This window comes from Archocentrus centrarchus, unplaced genomic scaffold (genome assembly GCF_007364275.1).
Source record: "Archocentrus centrarchus isolate MPI-CPG fArcCen1 unplaced genomic scaffold, fArcCen1 scaffold_44_ctg1, whole genome shotgun sequence".
In the NCBI taxonomy this organism is placed as follows: domain Eukaryota; kingdom Metazoa; phylum Chordata; class Actinopteri; order Cichliformes; family Cichlidae; genus Archocentrus; species Archocentrus centrarchus.
In genome coordinates, this window is record NW_022060270.1 from 665,144 (window position 1) to 686,079 (window position 20,936).

The 20,936-nt window shown below is 41.0% G+C and overlaps 1 protein-coding gene across 1 annotated transcript; it reads right to left on the reverse strand.

The window, feature by feature from the left end:
- Positions 1–102: 102 nt before the first annotated feature.
- Positions 103–17,944, reverse strand: gabrg1 (gamma-aminobutyric acid type A receptor subunit gamma1). The gene is made up of 9 exons (XM_030725016.1): positions 17,898–17,944; positions 13,326–13,486; positions 10,722–10,789; positions 9,962–10,182; positions 9,624–9,706; positions 8,722–8,859; positions 8,467–8,619; positions 3,662–3,864; positions 103–3,552 (listed from the first exon to the last, which is right to left on the reverse strand). The coding sequence occupies exons 1-9, from the start codon at positions 17,933–17,935 to the stop codon at positions 3,271–3,273; spliced, it is 1,347 nt and encodes a 448-aa protein (XP_030580876.1). The 5' UTR covers positions 17,936–17,944; the 3' UTR covers positions 103–3,270.
- Positions 17,945–20,936: the final 2,992 nt, after the last annotated feature.

Sequence of the window (20,936 nt, forward strand, 5' to 3'; positions counted from 1 at the left end):
TGAATTGAATTGAATGGAATGGAATGGAATTGAATTGAATGGAATGGAATGGAATTGAATTGAATGGAATGGAATGGAATTGAATTGAATGGAATGGAATGGAATGGAATGGAATGGAATGGAATGGAATGGAATGGAATGGAATTGAATTGAATTGACCCTACACCCTCTCTCTGTGTTTTCCTGTCTGGGCGTCACTGTGCCATCAAATCATGTTTCTAAAAAAGGGGAATGGACATGCTTCAGGAAAAATGCTTGAGTATCCTGTGGTGTCAAAACTCTGCTCATTTAGGACTAAGGGGCCAAAAGTGTTCCAAGAAAATATCCTCCACACCATTACATCATCATCACGAGCCTGATGGTGGTACGAGGCAGGATGGATTCATGCTTCTGTGGTTACGCCAACTTTCTGCTACTACCATCTGAAGGTTGCAGCAGAAATCAAGACAGGCATCACGTTCCCAGTGAACCTCAGTAACCCATCAGCTTCCTGGTCTCTATCAGGAGGGGCACCACTGTTCTTCTGCTGCTGCAGCTCATCTCCTTCAAGGTTCGGCATGCTGTGCATCCAGAGATGCTCTCTTGGTTAACAAATGGCGGTTTGAGTTACTGCTGCCTTCCTGTCAGCATGAAGCAATCTGGCCACTCCCTTCTGACCTCTGGCACCATCCGGACATTTTCCCCAGGTCCCTGCTGTTCACTGAGTTTTTTCTCTTTTTCAGGCCATCCCCTGTAAACCTGAGAGATGGTTGTGTGGGAAAATATTCTGAAATACTCAAACCAGCCCTTCTGACATCAGCAGCTGTGCCACATTCAAAGTGACTCCAATCAGCTTTCTTTCTTGGTTTGAACCCCAGCAGGTCATCGTGACCATGTCTACAACACTAATGCACTGAGCTGCTGTCATGTGATCGGCTGCTTAGATATCTGCATTAGTGAGCAGTTGAATAGGTGTACCAAATAAAGTGGCCTGTGAGTATATAGCTTCCACCTATGCATTACTAATATTCAGTTCATATTTAATGTGGTTAGCTCAGTGAAAGAACAATAACTACATGGTCCATGTCTGCACAGATTCTGTCTCCCAAACAGTGGAGAATAAGTCGTTTATGGCGTCCTCAGGACCATCCTCTTTGTTTGCCAAATACTGAACTCTGTGGGAGCACCTGCACTATGGCAACAAGGACATGCTGTCATAAGGGTTAAGACTGCTGTGATGGGGAGACTCAGTGACAGAGAGGGACAGGGTTACACCCGCCCCAGTCTCTGATGCAGTTAAAACTGATTCATAGATGCGATGCTACTAAACTGTATTTAATGTTTCTTTGGTGTATCTCAGAAACGTCCTGACCCTCCGCACTATCTCAAAGTTTGTATTTCAGAACATAAGAACTCATTTTAAGTAAAACTGACTTTGGTTCATTTTTGTTCATTTATTTTTTGAACAATGCAAATGACTCTTTATCAGTTCTGTGTGGACACACACTATGTTGCTAGTTAACGAGGATATTTAGGAGGTGTCGACTCATTCATTACTTCAGATGTGCACATGTTAAACACAAAGAGATTACCCAGTCCCAACTCTGCCACTCATGGTTTACGTACACTGCAATAATGAAAAACTTGCTCAGTACTGAAAGTTTATCATTTACATTATTGTCCCAAATGAAAACTACAGAGCTGTTTGTGTGGATGTCGATGTCGGGCGAGTCCCTGTTTGATCAATTTAGCAACATTTAATGAACAAATAAATCGTTAACACTGAATCTTCAATCAACTTCCACCTCAGCTCAGTGAGAACGTCATAAATCCCACTGCACCTGCAAATCTACGAGTGACGAATCCCTCGTTCATTTATGATCTTTATGATCCTGCTCTGCTTACAGACTTCGTGAAGAAGCGGTGAGGTCACGGCCAAATGAAACCACACGTTCAGACACTTTACAATGAAACATGACAGGTCAGCTTTGGCTAAATAAATACTGACATGCATATTAGAATGTATTAATGTTTGCATATTTTAACAAATTAATAAATACAAATGTCTCTTTTCCCTCTGACGTTGTTCCTTTGGTGCTGAGCATGATGGAGGGAAGTGCTCGAGCTCACTGAGGATAACTACTCTTCATTCTGGGATAGTTGGAGGGCACTCTGTGGGGCTCAGCAACATTATACATTCAGACAGATCTACAAAATGAGGACCTCACTGCACAGCACCCCCATCTGTGACTGATTTCAGACGTAGCCCTAACGTTGATTTGTACTGAACCCTAAACAGTAACAACAGACTGAAACCCAAGAGCTCCAAATTCCCACGGGTGTGATTGAAATGCTGACAAACAGGCTACACAGTAGTTTCCACCTGGGTGCAAAAACAGAAAGCTACAAGATTTATGAAACAAAGCAAGCCTGAAGTCAGACTCTAGTATATGTAAATCTGTTTACATTATCTGGACAGCTGCCATTAAAACGTGACTGAAAGTGTTCTCATACTAAGAGAATATGACTGAAAGCATTTCAGTTTGCATTTTCTTTTAGATTGTTCATCATGTGGCAAAAGTCAAACTGTTTTATTTAAAAGGAAATACATCTAACTGAGAACTGCTGTCCATAAATTTGATCATCTTTAGTGAGTTTACAATATAAAATCTGGCCACTGTACAAACACCCATTCATCATTTCTCATGATAACTATAAATTTATTGTATTGTGAGCAGAAGCTGCTCCAGTTTGAGCTCTCTGATCATCATGCTGAGGTGCTGCTTAGATAATAACAGCTTTTCATCTACTTACAGATCCGTGCTTGCGTTGTGATGAGCAGTAGGCCTAGATTTGTGTCGCTGCTAATTTGGTTCACAAGCATTATTGGCCTTTCTTAAAATAAAAAATCTAATAAAAAATAGCTGCTTCATAACAATGTCAGTAGCACAGTGGCAAGGAACAAGCAAGCTATATTAAAACTGTGATGCAAACTCCTCTCTGAGTTCAAGCTGTGCAAACATGAATCATAAATCTCAGGGTTATAATCTTGTGTTTTCCTGCTCCTGCACTGGATCAGGCTACACTGCAGTAACCACTTCTGCTAGTTTGCACTGCCTTGCTGCAATCTGACGGCTGGTAGCAGTGAGGCATCAAAATGAGATTGTTTTGTTTTTAAATGTTTATAATCTGCTTGCTAACGAGAACCTATTTCTAACTGTATGAAAGCAGCTCTGTCTCTGTGAAATGCTTGCACATGTTAAACTCCGGCTGTCCCTTGAGGTCCTAGTTTTATAAATACAGATAACCTATCCAATAAACCAGATTGAAAAGACCAAAGGCAGTGGGAAAGAATATTCGTGAGTAAGAATCAATCTTGGAAACTCGCACATGCATCCTGTTTTCACGCCAAGCACCTGAACGGCAATCGTCGAAGCAGCAGAAGAAGCTGGCGCAGTCTTTGCCATCTAAACACTCGTAAGTGTAATCGTCTTCCTCGTGATACGGTACAATGTTGTTCATCTGCAACAGCGACGTGCCGGGCCGGATATTCACCATGCTTGATGCTTTTTGCTATGGAGGGAACACACACAATAATGTTCCTATGTTACTACTACGTGCAGTGGCTTCAAAGTAAAGTACATTTTAAAAATAAAGAGGGGAGAAACTGAAAGTCTGGTACCTGTGTGTTCATGCTGGCTTTAGCCTTCTTTGTCTGTCTGTTGCTGGTGAAGTAGTGCAAAGTGCCGTACTCCATGAGAGCTGCAAAGGTGAAGATGAAGCAGACGGAGACAAAAAGGTCCATGGCAGTGATGTAGGAAACCTTTGGTAGGGATTTCCTGGAGATGGTGCTCAGAGTGGTCATGGTAAGCACTGTGGTGATGCCTAAATGATCGAGATAAATTTGTTGGTGGAACATCAAATACCTGAAGTCAATGAAATTATGCAGCAGCAACAAGTAAATGGACTAGCTCTTCTTTTGCACTCAAAGCACTTTATACAACACATCTGCATTCACATTCACTCTGACAGCTGCGTCCGAGAGCAACTCGGGGTTCAGTATCTTGCCCAAGGACACTTTGGCATGGAGACTGGATCAGCCAGGAATCAAACCACCAACCTCCTGAGCCTCAGCCACACCAACAAGGTGCTCTGACTGTTAGACTTGGTTATTTAGCTTGACTTGGACAGAAGAACTGCATTAGTGTAGTTAGTTTAAGGGCAGCACCTCTGCCCTGAAGCTGAAGTTGTGTGAAACACTGGAGCAGCTGTTCAGCTGATATTATTATATTAAACAGCTATTAGCTGTTACCATTCCTAAAAGGAAAAATGTAAAAAGACTCTAATTATATTTTTCACCTAATTTATTTGAAAATGTGTCCTTTGTAAGCTGTAGGTCACACTAAACGTTTGTTACTGCGAGTTCCTGCTCACAGACACACCTGCAGCTCACAGACCAGGTGTGGACAACACTTTCAGTTACACAATAAACGCTTTCTAAGAAGTGTGAAACAGAGCATAGCAGGAGTGGAAGGAGCCCAGAGACACTGACAGACACTGCACTGGCTAATTTTTCTTATTTCAACTAGATAAAAGATAAAATTAGCTTTATAAATGATTTTGTTTGTTTACATTATTGTTATAAATTATAATAAAGTAACAAAGAGTACAACAGCTAACACATCCAAATGCTTTAATTACAGAAGACGAGCTTTATGAAAAGCTGAAATGAATTTTGTGTAAAATAAACAAAGAGCCTTCACTGGGGAACAATGAACAGCTCATTGCCTACATTTTAACATCTAACTCGCAGCTGTCTAAAAAAAACATAAGAAATACATTTTAGATAAATTCATTCTTGTAAAATTAGACCAGAGTTAGTCAGCCTCCAATCAGAGGGCCCGACGTCCACACTGCTCCGCCCTTCGTCTGCTCAGCTGCAGTCTTCAGGCATCTGTATTTGCTCTGATTGGGTCTCCACACTCTGGACTCTGCCTACAGTTGGGTTACATCCTCTGTGCTGTGCCACAGAGTGATTTGCAATATTTCAGTGTGGTTTTATGTCTAATGTCTTTGATAATGTTGGTAAATAACCTGTAATCAAGAGATTATATGACACGAAGGGCTTATATATAAAATAAAGAAATGACCTGTTTTGCAGGTATCGTTATGACTCTGTGTTATTGTACCTACTCTGTGTTCTGCATTATATTCAATATTATATATTCAAGGAGACACAGTGTGTTTCAGAGCTGTTTGACAGACTATAGGCCAAAAAGTCAGTTTAAATACCCCAAATCCCTTTTCAGCCCTGCAGTAATTCTTCATATTTTATCTACTGCAGTCCTCTTTATATTTATTTATCAATCACATCTAGCTGCTGTGGTTATAGCAGTCTTCATGTCAAAATGTGTATAACCTGGCATGCCACAATAGTTGTGACCATGTCAGTAGGGTCAAAATGATCCTGTGCAGTTCTTTTTATCCCACACAGCTCAAAATGCACTATTTGATGAAAAAGCTTATTTTAGTAAAAACTATGAAATACAAGTTGATGGGTTTATTTTAACAGATTTACATGACTTTTAAAATCAAGCAGTCAAAATGATGCTTCTAGTGTTAAACCAGTGATAACATCACAGAGAAAAAATACATAACCCCTTAACCTCAGCTTTGAGGTATCAGGAAACAAACTTAGCACAAAAAGTAAGGAAATTTGTGTTTGGTTGATTATTTCTCTGTTGTAACAACAACAACAGTGGGACGGAAAAAGTCCCCTTAACAGGAAGAAACCTCCAGCAGAACCAGGCTCGGGGGGGGCAGTCATCTGCTGTGACTGGCTGGGGCTGAGGGGAGAGAGACAGGACAAAAGACGCACTGTGGAAAAGAGCAGGGGCGGGGCTTCTGGGGGGGGCTGACTTTAGTGATGTAGTAGGTGTAAAATATTGAATAAAATGTTGTGCTGCATGATTGGCATGACTTATTTTCACTCTTACATTTAACAAATTTTCAAGCAGATCGCCGATATTTTCTCCAAGCGTATTTTGGGGAAAACTCATCACAACTGTCCACCAACGTCATCATCAGTCAGTCGGCAACAGATTGTAAACTAAGTGGAGCATTTTTATGGACTAAGCTAACATGAGTGGCACTTCATATAAACATAAAAGTGGAGCAGCAAAGAAAAAAGAAAAGGAAAAAAGAGAGCAAGGAAAAGCCAAGTTACAAAAACTGGACACATATCTTGTTCGTCGTCCTGGAGACGAACACGACTTTTTTGTTGGCAGCGATTCAGGCCCGCCAAAACTGCCAGCACAGCCAGGGAGCCAGGTTAATTACAGGTAACCATTCTAACAATCACAATTCACAATGTGTGAGTTAGTTGTAGACTGTTGGTGACCGTAAATCCACTTTTTTCTCTCTCGGCGGTATAGCTTTGATGTCAGGGACTCACCAGTTGATAACTGCTGAATCCCTGACATCAAAGCAGTCCTCCTCCTCACACGCGCTGGACACTGACAATGAAAGCAGCAGCAGGTCTCCTCCCACTACAGGTGACACGCAGACCGTGGATGATGAAAACCCTCATATGGAATGTTTTCCGACTGATCGGGCCAATTTTGCTGAAAACATCCATGACGACAACAGTAAAAGATGTATCCTTAAGATGGGCCCCTGCAGACCCAAAGGCCCATTTCCCACTGATAAAGACAATCGCTGTTTTTCGGAAAGTTATTACACCTCTACCACTAAAGTTGGGATGAAACTTCCCCACAGCTGGATGTGCTATTCCCCCAAATTAGACTGCTGTTACTGTGAGCCTTGCTGGCTTTTTGCCAACCGAAATGTCACGTATTACAACAATGCATGGGTAAATGGAGTAAGAGACTGGAAACATCTTTCTGCCAAAGTTGAGAAGCATGAATCCACACAAATACATCTCGGTGCATGCATAGTCTATGAGCAGTGGAAACTCAACAGCACAATAGACGCTGAAATGAGAGGAACATAAAGGTCCCCCCTGTTTGTTTCTGTGTTTGTATTTCTCTTGGATGGCCCGTTTTATTCCATTATCATGGACACAACGCAAACTGTGTCAAAGATAGACCAGCTGAGCCAGGTGTACCGTTATGTGACTGTTGTTATGAATGACACGGATAATGGAACAGATATACAGATCAATGAAGTGTTTTTGGGTTTTGAAGCGACTGTGAGCTCATCAGCATCAGAGCTTGAAAACCAAATCCTGGACTCTGCAGAGAAAAATGGAATAGATCTGTCAAAATGCCGCGGACAGGGCTACGATGGGGCCGCAAACATGAGTGGTGCCTATTCAGGCGTACAGGCAAGAATAACAGAGAGGGAGCCCCTTGCCAGTTATGTTCATTGCGCTGCTCATAACCTCAACCTTGCTCTCAATGACTCTGTTAAAAATGTCCCTGGAGTGAAGCAGTTCTATGACACTGTAGAGAACCTGTACAACTTTTTTGGTCACAGTATCAAACGATGGGCGCTCCTCAGTGAATTAATGACGCCAGAGAGCAGAACTGTCACAATAAAACGCCTCTGTCCCACTCGCTGGTCATCTCGACATGATGCGTTTTTTGCGTTAAGGCACAGATATGGAGACATAATAAAAGCCCTCATCAAAATATCCCTGACCAGTGACAGAAAAGAGGAGCGTAGTGAAGCAAGTGTACCATAAGCAAATTTTCTTTCATATTTTTGGTCAACATGCAAACCAAGACTCTTGAGTATATAAAAGCTGCCTCACAGTTACTGCAAGCTGAGGACACCGATATTCTGAAAGCATCTACTCTTCTGAAAAATGCTATCAGCGTTTTGAGGGAGTTTAGGGAGCAATTTGCTGAGGCTAAGTCTGCCACTCTTGCTCTAGCTACAAAATCCGTGGTACTGAACTGCTTTGAATTTCTGTTGTTTTTATCATTAGTTACATGTAACCTAATGTTTTTGTTGTTCTCTCGGTCTGTTATATTTCCTGTCCGTTTGATGGACTTCAAAATGACATAGTTGGCTTCCGTGGTGCCGAAGCTTGTAAGCCCTGCTGTTGTGGGCATGTGTATGTTGTAAAATGATGTTATGATGAGCTTTATTATTTGAGTATGAAGTGCCCCTGAGAAGCTCAAAAAAAGAGTCAATAGCAGAATCAGCTGTTTGACACTGGCAGAGAAGGTTTGGCAAGTTTTTCAACCCACAAATTCATTTTCCTTCCAGATATGGTACCAAGTAAACAGGCTTTCCAAAGGTACGAGGAGCACTGATACAAGAAATAATCGACCAGACATAAGTTTCCACACTTTTTGTGCTAAGTATGCAATATGGTTTATAGTAAGTATAGTAAGAAGCTTTACAAAGATGTTATTGTATTCAAATAGTTCAAAGATTAATTGATATTACAGTAATTTACAGAAAGGGGACAGCTGCACTCTGACCCTGTTTATTTGTGCATGAAATAAATGATCAAACCTAGAGAAGTCCGGGCTGGGACAGCATCCTTGTTAATCCAGAAGGAGACCCAGGATAAAACCACAATCATGCTGCAGGGAATGTAGGTCTGGATGGTGAAGTAACCCATCCTCCGGCTCAGGTCAAAGAAGATTGTCATGATTACATATTCCCCTGAAAGTTTTGTCAAATGTTACTGTATGCTTTCATGAAACGCAGTCAGTGGGCAGAACCCAAACTGACAGTATGACAGTGGATTTGGCAGCAGTCTCTGACCTGACTGAGTGTGTGCCACATCAGAGGTGTTCCTCAGGCCTACAAAGGCAAACTGGTAGAGTCTCCAGTACCGCTGGTCCGCCACCTCCACTGCCCGTCTCTGCCACCGATACATGATTTCATTTTTGGGATAACCATCTACACCCCAACACAGATGCATAACAGATACATTAGAAGCCTTAATAACAATCTGTTATCTGTCATTTACCATTTTGTACACAGCACTGCACCATGGAAAACAGGTGCATTCAAAATGTATCAGACTTGCGCAGAATCATAAAAGGTCTTCACATGAATGTGTTAAAGAACAAATAAGAGTCTAGCAGGTGAACGAGAGCTTTGATCCTTGTTACACCTGTAATGGTGCTGCACGTTGTGGAAATCAGTGCTCTACCTGAGGTGTTCATTAAAGAGAAAAGGAAATCATTCCTTTCTGCTTGTTTATTGACACCAGTGTATTTTATCTGTAGTATCTCTATAATGATGTCCCAATTGTGTGCTTGTTTAATCACATTTATTGTGTTTGTCCTGCTTCTAGCATTGTCCTCAACTACATGGAAGACTGAGATAACAATACGACATGAGCAGCCAAAGCACAATGCAAGTGACAATGAAGGATGATGCAGACAGCATGAATCAGACTGGGAGAAAGTGCATAATTCATTAAGTCTGTCTGAGAAAATGGGAGTGTGTGACTTCCTCTCTCTGCTGGTGAAGCAGATGATAGGCTGGTACAAGCTTAGAGTGGCCAGCCTCAAGCAGATGGGGCTTTTGGCTAGAAGAAAGAATAAAGGCTTAGTCAATATGCTTGCCCACAGAAGCCCCTTCTTTCCTGACAAATTACAGAAACTGAAGTCGAGATGGCGGGTTCAGCAATGACGGGGGAATGTTTGACCACCTACAGCTTGAAAACTCCAGTGGACACGAGTGCTCATCCATTGGAAAGTTATGCAGCTTAAGGTAACACTCCGCATTAATAGTCAACCTGACAAAAACAGAATTATGACAGAGAAAAATCATATCTCAGAATTGTTTTTCCCTCCCTGATAATAGCAAAGGCACGTTATGTTCTCTCCGTATTTAAGACCATAAATACAAAAAGATCAGGACTATCAGGTCATGCTCTGACAAACTGGGTTCACTACATGACAAAAAAAACAGATGCACACACTAAAGCTGCACACATGACAAATACTTTCAAATATAGTGACAACCAAAGAGTCTAGCAAACCTGTCCTACCTCAGTGTGTACATGACTCTCCCATTGCTCCACAACCTGAGCAGGCGGTTGGGAGTAGTGATCCAGTGGGCATTTGATTTTCGGGAATTCCGGAAGAATGTGTCAGGAATCCAGATTTTGCCTACCATGTTACTGTTGAGCATGAGCAGCTTCATTGAGCTATTGAACTTCAGACGGCTATCATACCATGTCTGGGCAAAGAAGATGTCGATTGTGTATTCCTGCAACAAAGTTGGGAAATCTATGCAAATTAAAATAGAACATAAAACAACTTTTAAAGTGTTCCAAGAAGAATTTACTTTTGCCACCTCAAGAATGTATTTCAGTGATTTGATTCAGATATTAGCTTTTCCCCTCAGGGTGATCTGTTAGCACTTCTCTTATAAAGTGTTCACTGAAATCTCTGATTTTAATGACTTTGGACTGTCTGTCAGTTTGATTTTTCTGAGAGCAAAATTAAAACATCAGCATTTAGAGCAATGAAAAGCTTAATTATGAAGATTTCAATTAGCAGCTTTTTGGCATGTTGAACCATATCTCACTTACTTTCAACAGTTTTCAACCTTCATTCCCTGAGGTAGAGTCTTCCTCAGGAGATGAAAGGTGAAAGCCTAAGATGAACTATTATGTGTTACAGTAATATTGTTACAAAAGAGCATTCAAACTGCACTATGAATAGAAATTGGCCAGATCATAATAAATTCCTAATGCTGTTAAAGGACAGATGTCAGAACACGTGCAGGTACAGAGGCAGGCTCACCATGTTGATAGGATCCACTGGTCCAATGCTGTTGACATACACAGCTGTTTCAATCACTGTTGGTCTCACTGGAACACAGCAGACACACAGTGCATCCAGCTTCAGTTTGTACTGCACCTTTTTTAGCAGGTTGACACAATCAGTCTTACAATTCTAAGTCAATTAAGAGAAAACAAAGCACAACAGGAAGCACACAGGTAGTGAAGGGCACCCTTTGAACAGTAGAAGGGACTGTAGAGTCACCAAGCTAGCTAACAAATGACCTTTTTGGAAATTCAAGTTGTGTTGTTACTTGCTTACTTAACCTTCAGTCAGAATTCCAGCCATGATGCAAAGTGATTTCACAAGTTGCGTCTTAATTTAACTCTTTACTCTGTAAAACCTTTTTTGGGCCGTTACGGTTTTACTATTTGACAATTTAAAGAAAAGAAAAAACAGCAAATATCATATCTTAGCCACAACAAAAGGAACACTGACTAAGAATGAGTATGAATGTGTACTTATAATAGTATAATACTTTTTATATTCATGTTAATAATTTCAGTTTTTATATTTAACAACCTGTCCATGTAATAGTCTTTTATAAATTTCAAGCTTTCACTCGTAGGCTATCATCATTGTTTACTATGACAGCCATACTACCCAGAATGCAGTCTGGGTATGACAAGCTGTTTTAACATAAAATCCGTTTGTCTGACTATCCGTAATCACATTTCAGATATCTAAAACTAAATTTTGACTATCCAGAATGGTAATTTAAGATATCCGCAATTACATTCTGACTAGTAAGAATAATAATTCAAGACATCTTCAATTACATTTTGACGAGTCAAAATTACTTTCAAGATCTCTCAAATGACGTCACCGGATTCGTCATTTGAGGGGTCACACATCCGTAATTACAATTTAAGATATCTCAAACGTAATTATGACCATTCAAAATTATGTTTTAGATATCTGAATTTAACAATTGCGTGAAGGTCCCCTTGTGCTGTACTGAGCTGTCCAAACAATTGCCTGTGTAGAATTTCAGGTGGCTGCAATGGTGCTGGCCGTTCTGGACAAAACTGTAATAAAATGCAACAATATAGAAAGAGTTCCTCAGTATGGGATATGCGGAGAGTGCGAAAATCGTGCACTTAAAGACTGCTTCAGAAATCTGCACAGAATCTCTGATTTTATGGCCGCTTTAACAAACTGTCTTATAAACAGTCGGCCAAAATGCTCCGTAATTCAAGATATCTCAAACGTCATTCTGACTAGTCAGACTGTTAATGTAAGATATCTTAAATAGAAAAGCCGTCTAATTCAAGATATCTGTAGTTCATTTGGAGATATCTTAAAAGGCTTTTTGACTAGTCAAAATTACAGTTCTACATATCTCTAATTTAGATTTGCCAAGTCATTATTTGCTTTCAAGATATCTAGAATTTAATTTGCACTAGTCAAAACTATTTATCGCCTATCTAAAAATACATTTAAGATATCTTGAATTATGGTGTCATTTAAGATATCTTTAATTAGAATTATGACTAGTCAGAACAAAAAACAAGACATCTCGAATTCACTTTATGACTAGTCATAATTCAGTTGTAGATATCTGAAATATGTGTTTCAGATAGTCAGTAATTCAATGAAAATATCTTGAATTGAAGCCTCCATTCAACTCAATGGTAAATCTGACATCATTTCGACTAGTCAGAATGTAATTAGAGATATCTCAAATAGGTATTTTGACTAGTCAAAATATAATTAGAGTTATCTTAATTTACTAATACGTCTAGTCATAAATCAGTTTCAGATATCTGGAATGTAAGTCTGGTGAATCAGATTTTCTGTTAAAACAGCCTGCCATAGTCTGGGTAGTAACATCAAAAGGCTGCAATGATGTGTTCTATAAAGTCTTATCAACTTCAAAGTGACTGTGATGTCTCTGATGAGGAAAACATAATGCACCCAACTAACAGTAATTTCAATGCCATAATAAAGTTCTTCTCTATTTCCTCCTCTCTGCTCTTTTAGAAGAAAATTAAGCTCACTTAAAAAGCAAATACAACAAAGTGAAGAGCTGAACAAATCAAACTCTCCATTATTGTAGAGGATCCAAAGGGGCAACTGGTACTCATGAGGTCTGGACACCTCATGCAGAGCACACTGTTTCTAATGATAGGCATGTATTAGCTGAAAAAACTGAAAAGCATTTCAGTACTGTGTTCCCTAGCATTATTAGCATTATTATCATTAGTCTAAACATTTGCTTCTTAATTAACTACAGAGCAAATTTTAGGACAGTAATGGTAATGTTGTGACTCAGTGAATTTAATTTTTAATTAAAGAAGAAAGAAAATGAGAATATTTTACGTCATCAGCACAGTATGCAAATATTTATTAAAGCTGATTTTGAAGATGTAGGATGTACATGTACAAACAGCTGTTAGCAAGTACTGGCTGAAAAACTGGGTTTCTCTCTATAATGTTTTAAAATAATCTTTACCATGCAATAAGGAGCCTTGAGGCAAGTGGCGCTGTATAAATAAAATTCAACAGAATGGAATTGAATGTATATTGCTGTGAATTGAATTCAATTGAGTTGAACTGAAATACCTCCAATGTCAGGCCGTAGTTTGTTGTCATATCCTTGCAGCAGTTTATTTAGGATCAAAGTGACATCACTCTCATAGACCTTTGGTGATAAGATCCAGGTCTTATTTATGGGTACCTCTTCATAGTCCTCTTCTTCCTGTTTACTGGGCCCAATTGCTGAACTGTGGAGGATAAAACATTGTAACGATCACACACTCACATAGTTTAATTAATGAGAAGCCTATTAGCAAAGTATTTCTTTGACAACAATCACTGACTGAGATCTAAGAATTATTGTAGATTTAAAGAAGTTGGGAAGGTCTTTTGGAGCAATTTCTAAACAGCTGCAGATTCCAACACCATCAGTTCAAACAATTGTATGTAAACACAAGTTTTTCCGCTGTATCACAACTTTTGGAAAGAGACCCATACTCTCCCAAACTGACAACAACCCAGGGAGGCTCAAACCTGCAATGAACTGGAAACTACTGTAACACCACCATCATTCTCCACAGTGAAAGAAGCTTTACATCACCATGGACTGAGAGGGAGGGACTAAGAGGTTGCAGCTGTCAACTTGGATGAGCCAAATGCCTTCTGGAGAAAAATTTTATGGTCAGATGAGACAAAGCTTGAGGTATTTGGCCACAATAACAAGATGCATATATTTGGAGCAGTGAAGGTGAGGCTTTCAAATCTAAAAAAACTGTATGGTACCAATGGTCAAGCATGGTAGTGGTTGCATCATGCTCTGTGGCTGTGCCAATCGTACTGGTACATTAAAGTGAATGGAAGAATGAAGAAGGACTGGCTTCAAATTCTTCAACTTCACCTCAAATCAAAAGCTAGATTGAGTATTTCAACAGGAAAACAATCCCAAACACAAATCATAACTGGATATGAAATGGATAAAGTGCCAAATATTAAGCTTCTGGCATGGTCTTCCCAAAGCCTGGACCTCAACCCTATTGAAAATTTATGGACTACATTTTAAAGCTGGGTCTGTGCCAGAAAACCAACTAATTTAAATGAACTGCAAAGAAGAGAGAATTCTGCAAAGAAGAGTGGCCAAATATCCATTAATAATTATATCAGAAGCTTGTTGATAGCTACCTACAGTGTCAAATCAAGGTGCAACTTGCAAAGGGACATTTAATGAAATATCACCAGGGATGCAAGTGCTCAAAAAAATTAAACGAACACTTTCCAATTATTGATGCTTCAATCTTAAAAATGATCAATCAGTCTTTATTAGCTGGCTATGTACCAGAGACCTTCAAGGTGGCTGTAATTAAACCTCTGCTTAAAAAGCCATCACTGACCCAGCTGTCTTAGCTAATTATAGGCCAATCGCCAACCTTCCTTTTCTCTCAAAGATTCTTGAAAGAGTAGTTGTAAAACAGCTAACTGATCATCTGCAGAGGAACGGTTTATTTGAAGAGTTTCAGTCAGGTTTCAGAATTCATCACAGTACAGAAACAGCATTAGTGAAGGTTACAAATGATCTTCTTAGAGCCTCTGACAGTGGACTCATCTCTGTTCTTGTCCTGTTAGACCTCAGTGCAGCTTTGATACTGTTGACCATAACATTTTATTACAGAGATTAGAGCTTGCTATAGGTATTAAAGGTACTGCACTGCAGTGGTTTGAATCATATTTATCTCATAGACTCCAATTTGTTCATGTAAATGGGGAGTCTTCTTCACACACTAAGGTTAATTATGGAGTTCCACAGGGTTCTGTGCTAGGACCAATTTTATTTACATTATACATGCTTCCCTTAGGCAGTATTATTAGAAAGCACTGCATCAATTTTCATTGTTATGCAGATGATACTCAGCTTTACCTATCAATGAAGCCAGATGACACACATCAATTAGTTAAACTGCAGGAATGTCTTAAAGACATTAAGGCCTGGATGACCTCTAATTTCCTGCTTCTAAATTCAGATAAAACTGAAATTCTTGTTCTCGGCCCCACAAATCTTAGAAACATGGTGTCTAACCAGATACTTACTCTGGATGGCATTACTTTGGCCTCCAGTAACACTGTGAGAAACTTTGGAGTCATTTTTGACCAGGATATGTCCTTCAATGCACATATTAAACAAATATGCAGGACCGCTTTTTTGCATTTGTGCAATATTTCTAAAATTAGAAACATCCTTTCTCAGAGTGATGCTGAAAAGCTCATTCATGCATTTATTACTTCTAGGCTGGATTATTGTAATTCATTATTATCAGGCTGTCCTAAAAGCTCCCTGAAAAGCCTTCAGCTGATCCAAAATACTGCAGCTAGAGTACTGACAGGGACTAGAAAGAGAGAGCAGATTTCTCCCATATTGGCTTCTCTTCATTGGCTCCCTGTTAAATCTAGAATAGAATTTAAAATTCTTCTCCTCACCTACAAGGTCTTGAATAATCAGGCCCCATCTTATCTCAAAGACCTCATAGTACCATATCACCCCAACAGAGCACTTCGCTCTCAGACTGCTGGCTTACTTGTGGTTCCTAGGATACTTAAGAGTAGAATGGGAGGCAGAGCCTTCAGCTTTCAGGCCCCTCTTCTGTGGAACCAGCTTCCAGCTTGGATTCAGGAGACAGACACCCTCTCTATTTTTAAGATTAGGCTTAAAACTTTCCTTTATGATAAAGCTTATAGTTAGGGCTGGATCAGGTGACCCTGAACCATCCCTTAGTTATGCTGCTATAGGCCTAGTCTGCTGGGGGGTTCACATAATGCACTGTTTCTTCTCATTCACCTTATTTACTTTGTTTATACTCCACTCTGCATTTAATCATTAATTGATATTAATCTCTGGCTCTCTTCCACAGCATGTCTTTCTCTCCCCTCAGCCCAACCGGTCGCGGCAGATGACTGCCCCTCCCTGAGCCTGGTTCTGATGGAGGTTTCTTCCTGTTAAAAGGGAGTTTTTCCTTCCCACTGTCACCAAGTGCTGCTCATAGGGGGTCGTTTTGACTGTTGGGTTTTTTCTGTATTATTGTAGGGTCTTTACACACAATACAAAGCGCCTTGAGGCGACAGTTTGTTGTGATTTGGCGCTATATAAATAAATTGAACTGAATTGAATTGAAACTACTAGTTAAAGTGAAAGGAATACTCGGCTCTACAGAGCTCTGACTCTTTGTCAGCCTGGCTACAGTGCTGAAAACAAACCTGGGGTTAAAAAGATCATTTTGGCCTTAAGTTTATGACCCAAAATGGGCCCACTAGAGGATATCGGGCCCTCAGGTCATCCTGATGAAGTCTGTTTCTGATTGTTTGGTCAGAGACTTTCACACCAGTGGCTGCTGGAGGCCACTTTGTATCTCTGGCAGTGCTCATCCTGTTGCTCCTTGCACAAAGGAACATATGCCAGTTCTGCTGATGGGCTAAGGACCTTCCTTGGAATCTCCTCCATGCTCTTGAGACTGTGCAAAGAGGCACAGCAAACACATGGAGTTGGACTACCTGTGAAACCTCTGTAGGGTCCAGGAATTGCCTCGTGCTGTCAGCAGTGACATTGACCCTAGCCAAATGCAAAACCAGTGAAAAAACAGTCAGAAAAGATGAGGAGGGAAAAAATTCAGTGGCCTCCAGCTGTAAAACCATTTGTGTTTTGAGGGTTATCTCAGTATTGCCTCTCTTGTGCACGTGTTGTTCATTTCACCAGTAGTAGCTGAAACTGATTAACAAGCCCCTCTCCTGCTTACCTGACCACATCACTATCCCAGAAGTTTAACTGACTTCAGGCTATACTCTGATTAAAACGTGTTCCTTTCATTTTTTTTAAACAGTATAGTTTATCTCTAGTTATCATCTCAGAAAATAACATCCATGGATGTCTCATGCAATCACGGCACAAATCAGGTTGCTGAGATCACATTTCGTCCCCAGTCTGATGTTCCATACAGACACGAGTGAAGCTCCTGTCCTGTAACATGTTTACTGCTGCCACAGCAATGGGACAGTTACATGTGTCAAATGTACCTGGCAGAGTGCTGGGGGTGAATGACAGTCGTTTATTGTTCACAGAGGGGTTGATTTTTGTTTGCATTTGGACTTTACTGGATACAAATAAAGCCTCAAGCTGTCTGAAACTTTAACATGCAGAAGAACATCTTCTGACTCATGAGTTAATGTGTCACAGTTCACACCTTTGACACAAGTCCTGACTGTAAGAAGAGTTTTGTCTGTCCACGCACAAAATCGTCCACTACGTGTTAGTCCTGCTGCTGCTGCACCAAGCCTTATGGTTTATTACTTATAACCCTGAAGCCAAAAACTTGGATGCAGGTGTAATAAAGACTCCTCTGTAAGCAGAAAAACGTAGAAATAACAGACTTTTAAGAAAGCAAGACTGCTTTGCTTACAAAACAAAGGATCTCCGTCTTTTTTCATCTTCTTCGAGGCCACAGCGCACACATCGCCCTGCGGTGAACCGACCACAACAAGAAAAACGCAGCGGGTTATGTCGAGCAGAGGGCGCAGAGGCGGCGACATCTGCAGCCATTTACCCCGCCGGTCTGTCGGTGTAAACGGCTCTAATCATCACCGAAACACTGCTGCTTATTTGCGTCAGTACACACTTACCAGACACCCAGTAACGCGAGGAGCAGCCAGGGATACATGGCTTTGTCCTGCACTTCTCTGGAAAGCAGCAGTTTAATTCTCGCCTCCACACCCGGGAGAAGCACTTAGCGCTGCCCACGGCAAAACCGGGAATTCGGGGAGATTTTGTCGACAGGTCGCGGCGAAGTGCTACCGGCGATGTTCAATGTAGCGACTGAAGAATGTGAGATGGGTCCATGATGTGCGCGGAGGGGGAGGAGGCTGCTGCCAAAGCGCTGACTCTGCTCGAGTTCATCTGCAGTGCCGCTAACAGACTGTTCTGATAGATGCTGCACCGATAGCCCAGCGCTCACACTGCATCCCGCCTACACCTCATCATTTTACAGGCACCTGCTCACCCTGATGCACTTCTAGTTTTACTGCCTCACATTATCTTAACCCATTCATATTCTATGAAGCCTTTATCTGTAACACACACGCACCCACTGATTGATGCGTCCGAGGCGACAGGGCTTCAGTGTCTCGCCCGAGAAGACTTGGATGTAGGTCTAGAGCCAAAGCATCACTTTCAGTGAGTGGACAGCGGACTCCGAGCAACAGCTGCTCCAAAGGAGGAAAACAGAGCTCTTCCTGAAGATGCTGCTGTGCAATACATAAAGCGCATGGTCTGTTGTGCACACCTCAGCTGGAAGCCATCCACAGGGAACAACCACAAGCTGTCAGACATCTGATGAACTGATTCAGTGCTGTGTTCAAGGATAAAGTTTGGGGAAAGAAGAGGCTTTATACCTCATGATTTCTCAGTTAGTCATGTACAGGTAACAATGGCACATCACTGCCACCAATGAAATTCTTAGGCCCAAGCCCTCAATATTTCACATATACTGTAAACCAAAAAGCACATGAACTAACAAATAAATAGAATATAAAGTAAACCATATAAAACTATGTATACTATATTTTTATATGCATACTATATAAAAAGAGGCTGTAAAGACTATATACAGATTTTATATATATATATATATATATGGCATACATACACAGACATAAAAAAAAAGGTGATACTGTAGCAGCTGCAGTGCAGGGTGATGTGTACATGTACAATGTGGACAATGATTGTGCAAAATGTCACGTATATATAAACTACTGTGTGTGAATGTCCAGTATTATTTCAGCAGTTCAGTATCCTGATGGCTTGTGGGTAGAAACTGTCCCTGAATCTGCTGCTGTGGGTCTGGATGCTCCTGCATCGCCTGCCTGATGGCAGAAGCGTGAAGAGTGACTGGCTGGGGTGTCTGGGATCAGAGAGGATGTGCTGGGCCTTCCTCCTACAGCGCTGCCTGTAGAGGTCCTGGATGGCTGGCAGTTCAGACCTGGTAATATGCTGAGCTTATCTGACCACCCTCCATAGAGCTTTGTGATCCACAGTGATACAAGTGCTGAACCAGATGGTGACACAGCAAGACAGAACACTGCATCGATAGAAGTTGATGAGTATTCTGGAGTCCACATCAAACCTCCTCAGCTGCTGCAGAAAGAGCAGCCGCTGTCTCACTGCTTATAGTCATGGGCGAACAGGGTGTACAGCAGGGGGCTGAGCACACAGCCTTGGGGGGCACCGGTGCTGAGCATCAGTATAGATGATGTGACACAGCCAATCTGCACCACCTGTGGACTGCCTGTCAGGAAGTCCAGGATCCAGTTACATAGGGAGACACCGATGCCCAGATCCTGAAGCTTCATGATAAGCCTGGATGGGATTATGGTGTTGAAAGAGGAGCTGTAGTCAAGAAACAGCATCTGCACATATGTGTTCTTATGGTCCAGGTGGGAAAGGGTGGGGTGCAGAGCCAGTGCTATTGCATCATCTGTGGATCTGTTGGTCTATAGGCAAGCTGAAAGTGGTCCAGTGTAGCAGGCAGTGAAGATGTGATGTGAGCTTTGACCATATCCTCAAAGCACTTCATTACAGTGGAAGTGAGTGCTACTTGGAGATAGTCATTATGGCACTCTGGACTGGATCTGTCTGCTGAGCCCATAGTGGCCACATTTTTCTGTCAAGACTTACCTAAAGGACTCAAATGCACAACACACGGGGAAAAGGTTCACTAAATATAACAAACTCAAAAATCTTTACAGTCATGATCCAAGTATAGCAGGTAGACAACAGAGGCAAGAAACTCAGTCACTATCACAGGTTAATCTTCTGGAACTGTCTCTTAACAGGAAATACAGGTAAATAGCTCAGTTCATGTACAAAAAAGTCCTATGCAAATTTAAGATAAGAAGATACGAAATCCCTTTATTAGTCCCATGATGGGGAAATTTCAATGTATCAGCAGATAAAGAATAAGAGATAAGATAAAAATAACTAATAAAATATAACAAATACAGGGGGTAGGGTATAAAGAATGATAAAAATCTAATAAAAAAGGAGGCTCTCCAAGGAGGCTTGTTTAGTACTGGTGAGCATTTAGTATTTAGTCTTTGTTTTTACCCAACACTGGTTTCATTTCTCTCTTCTTTCTCTAGGTTCAGCTCTAGGTCCCCAAGTTTCCAAAAACAGTGTTGTTAGGGTGGCTGTAGCTCAGGGGGTAGAGCAAGTCACTTACTGACTGGAAGGTTGGTGGTTCAATTCCTGGATTCCTCAGGCAAGATATTAAACCCCAGATTGTTCTCCGATGCAACCATCAGAGTGTGAATGTGTGTTAATGTTAGATAGAAAGCACTTAAGAAGTGCTTGTGTGAATGAGGCATACAGTATAGAGTGCTCAAAGTAGAGTAGAAATGTGCTCTGTAAGAACCAGTCCATTTCCCCAAAAGGGTGTTGGACAGAGGGTAAGGTATAGTCCTCCAGCTCCCACTTCAAACTGGATTCACTAGGAAGATGAAGAGCTAAGCAGGAAAGTCATGATTTTTAAGGTACAGGCTCATGGAGCTGATTCACAAACAGCCTGAGTGAAACTACCACATAGAGTATGGCAACAGCTGGTTGTTGTTGGATTTAAGTACAGTCACTGATTGCAGGATAGATAGATCCCCTGCTGCTCCAGTCTA